Source organism: Mandrillus leucophaeus, unplaced genomic scaffold, assembly GCF_000951045.1.
Source record: "Mandrillus leucophaeus isolate KB7577 unplaced genomic scaffold, Mleu.le_1.0 Scaffold1227, whole genome shotgun sequence".
Taxonomy (NCBI): Eukaryota; Metazoa; Chordata; class Mammalia; order Primates; family Cercopithecidae; genus Mandrillus; species Mandrillus leucophaeus.
Window position 1 is genome coordinate 26,692 of NW_012100621.1, and position 7,606 is coordinate 34,297.

Consider the following 7,606-nt stretch of genomic DNA (forward strand, 5'->3'; position numbering starts at 1 on the left):
AATTTGAGTAACAATCACTGCCCCACAATTATTTACTTTCAAGCCTTGAGGATATTACTTGAATCTTAAGTGACTCCATTTCCACTTCTGTAAAATGTATATGAAATATATTATAAAATTTTTATACTGATTAAATAAATATATGAGTGTGAAAATTACAAAAGGTAAACTTGAGGGAACTCTTTAAAATTTTTTCTATATTGCTGGTGATACTGTTTCTTGAGATGGGTGCTGTGTACATGGATGCCATCAGTTAACGAAAAACTAATGAATTATATTATTAATATATAAATTCTATAGGCTTTTTTATTAGTTCTAAATATTCTTATTTATTTGATCTAGAAGATGACGATGGGAAAACCTTTCTAGACATTGGTTTAGGCAAAGACTTCATGACCAAGAACCCAAAAGCAAATACAACAAAACCAAGAAAATAGATGGGACTTAATTAAGCTAAAAAGGTTCTACACAGCAAAACAGATAATTAGCAGAGTTAACAGACAATACACAGAGTGGCAGAAAATCTTCACAATCTATACATCCAGTAAAGGACTAATATCCAGAATCTACAATGAATTCAAACAAAAAGCAAGAAAAAACAATCCCATCAAAAAGTGGGCTAAGTACATGAATAGGCAGTTCTCTAGAAAGAATATACAAAGAGCCAAAGAACATGAAAAAATTCTCAACACCACTAATTATCAGGGAAATGCAAATAAAATCCACAATGTGATACCACCTTACTCCTTCAAGAATAGCCATAATAAAAAAATCAAAAAGTAATAGATATAGGCATGGATGCAGTGAAAAGGGAACACTTCTACACTGCTGATGGGAACGTAAACTAGTACAACCACTGTGGAAAACAGTGTGGAGATTCCTTAAAGAACTGAAAGTAGATCTACCATTTGATCCAGCAATCCCACTACTGGGTATCTACCCAGAGGAAAAGAAGTCATTATATGAAAAAGACACTTGGACACACATGTTTATAGCAGCACAATACACAATTGCAAAAATGTGGAACCAGCCCAAATGCCCATCAATCAATGAATAGATAAAGAAACTGTGGCATATATGTACAAAGAAATACTACTCAGCTATAAAAAGGAGTGAATAAATGGCATTCGCAGCAACCTGGATGGGAATGGAGACTATTATTCCAAGTGAGGTAACTCAAGAATGGAAAATCAATGCTTTCTTGATGTTTCAACCCCTTAATTTTTTAATACACAATTCAGGAAATAATAAATATTTCAAAGATAATATAAGCAATCACGTTCTTGTATTATATGGGGTAATACCTAACATACATTAACAGCAATTATTGTAAGTGCTTTGGATATTAGTTGTCATTATAATCAGAAACACATAAAGCAAAATCCTTATTTCTTTTTCACTACCTATTTTCTATTAAAATCACTGTAACCCAAATATAGCTTTAAATGTGTTAAGAAGTATATATAAATAATGTAGTTTTATCCTTGAATTTGCTTAGGTCATCAGAAATCTAGACACCTGACAGATATGATATAGATTTGATCATACGTGTTTATTCTATTCTACATCTGTGGTCATGGGGCCTAAAGTAAAAGCAGATCAAATTCTATTAAAGTTTTCATCCTCAAAACTGACAAGTATGGTATACTTATTATTGTTTAACAGATAGGCTTGTGATTGGGGTTTCTTTTGTTTTGTTTTGCTCTCAAATCTTTACTCTGGGACTTCATTCTGTCTTCTTGCCAAGTTATAGCCCTTGAATGAGTCAAACCACTCTTGTTACAATAAAACCTTGGGGAATAAATCTCAAATGACCAACACTGAGGAAAACAATATTATAATTCTTGCTCTTATTCCTGGAAAAACAGTGCTGTGGAAATTTTGTGTGGACTTTACTAACTGCAGAGTTGATGAGGCACCCGAGAGTCAGCAAGAAAGAGAAAGACGTCACGCATGAAATTTAGGTGAGACTTGTTTTACTGAGAACGTAAAATGATTATACAAAGACCCTGTAACCAATTCAATTAAATAGATATAAATTCTAGTAAATTAGGTGAGCAATATAAGTCAATCACAGTTTACTGATGAACTCCAATTAATCTATGAAAATGGCAGACCTCAATTAAAACAGTATTGGCAGCACTTTGGCAGGCCGAGGCCGAGGAGTTCGAGACCAGCGTGGCCAACATGATAAAATGCCATCTCTACTAAAAGTACAAAAATTAGTCAGTGTGATGGTAGGTGCCTTTAATCCCCGCTACTCAGGAGGCAGAGGCAGGAGAATCACTTGAGCCAAGGAGGCAGAGGTTGCAGTGAGCCAAGATCGTACCACTGCACTCCAGCCTGGGTGACAGAGTGAGACCCCATCTCAAAACAAAACAAAACAAGACAAAACAAATAGCATTGGTCAATAATAGACTCAATAATAATATTAATACTGACTTAGATTGTATTTATTATGCTAAAAACAATAATGACAATATGTGCATTGCACTTACATTGTACAAAACATAATATTATTAACAACGGAAATACTTACATTGTGCTTATTTACCAAGAGATCTCCAAAGTACTTTCATCTGTGAAGTGCTTTAGCCCTCACAATGAAGCACATGCTCTTAATGCTTACATTTGATAGGTCAGACTAATAAAATATAAAAAGAATGAGGCATTTGTCCAAGCAAGTACAAGTGTTTGAACCCAGGGCTGCTGGCCTCAGAGTTCTTGATGTTAACCGCTGTACTCCCCAGAGTTCTTGATGTTAACCATTATACTCCATTGACATTTTGTAGTATAGTGCCCATATCACTGTGTTTCTTTCACATGAGTAAAATGTGTTTCTACAACATCCTGTATCATGGTTATTTAAAAGTATGTAGATCAATATTTACATCTTTTAAGTTGAGGATCACTGATACAAATTTAAAATACAAGTGTATCATAAAAATAATAATGCTTTGATTTCATTTTGTAAGCGTAAAAAAACAAAATTTAAAAGTATGAACAGTTTATTCCGGTCTCTAATAAATAGGCAGAGTGGTGTGGGTTCTGGAGCCAAACGTTCTGGGCTCACATTGTGACTTCCCTGTTTATTAGTAGTATGAACTTGGATAAAGTCTCTGACTTTCTCAATCTTGTTTTTCCTATCTGTACAATGAAAGTAATTATAGGGAAACCTCATATGGTTTTCAGAAGAATCAAATGACCCAACGTTTTTATAATGGTTAGGCCCCTGCCTCGTATGGGAAATCTACTCAATCTGTCTCACTACCGAACATCACAAAGCACATTGCTCAACTCTTTTATTGGGCTATTGGCAGATTAGAAGCTAGAAATGCATTTCCAGATTTAGAGTTCAGGGAACACTCTAATATTACATTGATTTTCACACCATTATATCCTCAAATATTCTTTCATTTATAAGTTGGTATTTGCTGATAGTATTAATCCAAAGAAACACCGAAGTATTGTGACATCATGGTTAATGTTTCATTAGATTTTCCACCTTATCTCCACAGATATAACAAACAGATAGAGTAAGATATAATACAATGAAAAAAATTAATAGTATTAACAATGAATGAATCTTGGCAATCAGCTATTTCAAGGCTTCTGTCTCAAAAGATTTTATGCATATATTTCTCATCACAAAACTCGTTATTGACCTAATCAGAATTAGACGCCATGCTTGATGACTTGCTTTGTGCTACCTCTTAAGATAGTGGGATTCTAGTGAGTACACTAAATGTTTTGCACCAAGGGATAATGATCCAGCAAAAAATCTGAAACACATTAGCACACAGCATTGCCAGAGACACTGATCTTGACATGAGGGCTTGGATTAAAACAATGGCAAGTCAATGAGAGGGCAAGAGATTAGGCCCTGGAGTAAGGTAGAAAAACTCGGTTATTTTCTAGAGGGAAAACCTGGCACATTTCTTAATTTCCCTTGAAGAACTTACTAATATTAGCATGTGCTTGGGGCTTGGAGCTTCTGTGAGCATTAAATAAAATAAAGATCATTTAAATTTTTTAGATTGATTAGCCTATAGCAATTGTCCAATAAATGTTAGCTTTTTATCTCAGAATTAAATTTGTGCTATTTTATTTTCTGTCAGTTTATTAGATTGGTGCAAAAGTAATTGTGGTTTTTGCCAGTGTAATATTAGTTAATAATTGCCACAAATATTACAGTGCAACCACGAATACTCATATCAAAGCACCCAAAACTGGGACCATCGGTTAAATGAATGTTAAGTCCTCCAGTGTTCACAAAAAAGGAAAAATCAGGTACATAATTTTTCTGTGGTTGTTGCTGATACTTCCTTTCTTTTGTGAGATTCTGTTGCACTGGCTTTTCTAGGAAAATGAATGGCCTTTGGTGAGACGAGAACACGCATTGTTTCTCTGGGAGTCATTTGGTTTATACTACTCTAAAATTTGCCTCCCTCTAAGATAAAATAATACTATCTACACCATGTTTATTGGATCTCAAAAGTGCAGCAGCATGCACTTATGACCATAAACTGTAACTACTGTTTAACATAAAAATGACTTGCTTTGCTTCTCCTTAAACATGGAATGGCTTTGTGATTTGTTTGTTTCTACTTAGACTTTACTTTAGATCTTGGAATCTAGACTTCCAACAACATAAACTCTAATACTCAAAGTAAGGAATTGTGTTACACTTTGCCCGTTATGAAAAGCATGTGAAATCAGTTCCACTCATGAAATCAATTCCATTCATTGAGGAGTCATTTATTCATTCACCCAATACATTTATTTGAGTCTTGAATCTCAGCCAAGTGTTATTCTATTTGCTCAAGTTTGATCGGTGAAGTAAACAGCACAATCTTCTCTTGGAGCCTGGAGCTTACATAGAAACAATGTGCTCCCATATTTAGTTGGGCTAAATTATCAGAACACAAAGAAAGTCAAAAAATCATAGAAGTATGATTATAGCTTCATGAAATCCCAAAGATCTGGAGAATTGGAAGTTGTAATGATTTTTTAAAAAAAGTTTCTGATACTTTCTCACCGAGAAAGTAAATTAATTGAGAGTTATTGAATTAATGGTATAAATTTTATGAACCATGGTACATAAGAAAAGAGAACAAATTCATCTCCATTTTGCATTTATTCTGAATAAAAATGTCCATTTACTCTGTCTTTGAATCTTCCCAGGGTATGTTTATTTCCATTTTGTATAGAGTAAGAAACAGTATCAGGAAATTTCCAAATGACAAATTACCACACACATGCAAACACACACACATATACATGCACACATACAAACACATGCATTGCTCTATCCCATGCTTCCTGTTCCACAGATGCAAGTCACACCCCACAGTGGAATTCCAACTTCTTATAGTTCAAGTAGTCCTAAGGTAAACTGCCTAAATATATTACTGTTTTGTATATAATATTTAATAAATAATGGAATGTATGAGAGAGAGAGCTATTACAGGTAAAAAGAAATAAAAATAGGTTGATAATCACTGATTTAGAAAGAGGCCACATCAGTGATTACAATAAAAAGGTCTAATTTGTATCACAAACCTAGTACATACTGTTAGATTTCTTTCACCTTATAATATAACCAAAATTTCATAAATCTATTCAAAATATATCAAACATAGTATGGTAGGATAAAAAGTGCCCTTCCAAGATGTCCATCTGGTAAATTATGAAGCCTGTGGATATATTACCTTACATGGTAAAAGGAAATTTGCAGATGTGAATATTAAAAATGTTGAGATGAGATACCATCCGGGTTTATCTGGAAGGTCCCAATGTCATCACTAAGTTCCTTCTAAGAGGGAAGTACGATGGTTGGGTACAGGAGATGTAAGACCAGAAGCAGAGGTTGGAGAGAAGATGCTGTGCTGCTGTCTCAAAAGCAGAAAAAGGGGCCATGGACCATTGAAAAAAGGTGGACTTTAGAAGCTGGCAAAGGAAAGCAAACACATTCTTCTCTAGAGCCTGCAAAAGAAACATGGGCATGCTAACACATTATAGGTCTTTAAAACTTACTCTCCACTTTTGTCCTCTGGAACTGTAAATTAAATAATTCCTATTGCTTAAAGCCATTAAATCTAAGATAGTTTGTTTTAGTAGTACCAGGAAACTGATAGAAATGTGACCAAAAATTCTTAGTTAATTGATTTTACACACATAATCAACTCCACTTGCCAGCATCTCCCTCAGGCCAGATTAACAATTCTTGAAAAGAAAAACTAACTAAATAATTAAGTCTCAGGTGTCGTCATGTCGTTCTGATCTTATTTTGAGACCTCTTTAAATTAAAAAAAAAAAAAGCTAATGATGTGGAGTAAAAAAAAAATTACTCATAGCACCTGAGTATTTTGAGATTAGAGTTGAATTATATGGCGCCATATTTATAGATGCAGACTATTTCTACATAAATGATTATTTATTTTCCATTTCTTTCTCTTACAGCTGAACTTTTCTCTTTACACGAAATACAAAACATAGTAGACCAAGACATTATTGCATTAAGTAATTTTTGCCTTGGCTTACAACTGTTTTCCTTCTTCTTCCTCCTCCTCTCCCATCTCTCTCTCTCTTTTTCTCTTTCTCTCTCCCTCCCTCTCTCTTTTTCTCTTTCTCTCTCCCTCCCTCTCTCTCTCATTCTCTTTCTCTCTGCAGTTACACAATGGTGAATTTTACACATGTCTCAGAGTTTGTTCTACTTGGATTCCAAGGGGGTCCCGGAATGCAGGCAATGCTATTTCTGATTTTTCTGATCCTCTATGGCATAGCTGTGGTGGGAAACCTTGGCATGATTGTAATTATCTGGGTAGATGCACACCTCCACACCCCAATGTATGCCTTCCTGCAAAGCCTTTCATTGTTGGACATCTGCTATTCTTCCACAATTGCACCCAGGGCTCTGGTGAACTCCGTGCAAGAGGACCACACGGTTTCCTTTGGCGGGTGTGCTGCTCAGTTCTTTTTCCTGTCTCTCTTTGGTACCACGGAGGCTTTCCTCCTGGCTGCCATGGCCTATGACCGCTTCACCGCCATCTGCAACCCTCTTCTGTACTCTGTGAGCATGTCTCACCGGGTCTGTGTGTTGTTCATATCAGGATCCTACTTGTGGGGTGTAGTCAATGCTGTTGCTCAAACAACCATGACCTTCAGGTTGCCTTTCTGTGGGTCCAATGAGATCAACGACTTTTTCTGTGATGTCCCCCCACTCTTGTCCCTCTCATGTTCGTCTACGTTTATAAACCAACTGGTTCTTCTTGGTTTATGTGGCTCCATTATTGTCAGTACCTTCTTGATTGTCCTGGTCTCATACATTTGCATCGTCTCAACAATTCTGAGGATCCCGACCACGCAGGGACGCCAGAAAGCCTTCTCCACGTGCACCTCCCACCTGACAGGAGTGTGCTTGTTTTTTGGTACCGTTTTCTTCATGTATGCACAACCCAGTGCCATCATCTTCATGGAGCAAAGTAAAATAGTGTCCGTATTCTACACTGTCGTCATCCCCATGCTGAACCCCCTGATCTACAGCCTGAGGAACAAAGAGGTCAAGCAGGCTGTGAGACGGAGCATGCGGAAGCTGTCTTTGTGA

At 36.0% G+C, this 7,606-nt stretch overlaps 1 protein-coding gene across 1 annotated transcript; it reads left to right on the forward strand.

The window, feature by feature from the left end:
- The first annotated feature begins 6,679 nt into the window (after positions 1 to 6,679).
- LOC105533137 (olfactory receptor 12-like) lies at positions 6,680 to 7,606 on the forward strand. Its single transcript, XM_011971481.1, has one exon. The coding sequence runs from the start codon at positions 6,680 to 6,682 to the stop codon at positions 7,604 to 7,606; it is 927 nt and encodes a 308-aa protein (XP_011826871.1).

What these genes read in the sequence shown, in the direction of transcription:
- LOC105533137 (XM_011971481.1), top strand. Translation starts at nt 6,680, where the DNA reads ATGGTGAATTTTACACATGTCTCAGAGTTTGTTCTACTTGGATTCCAA.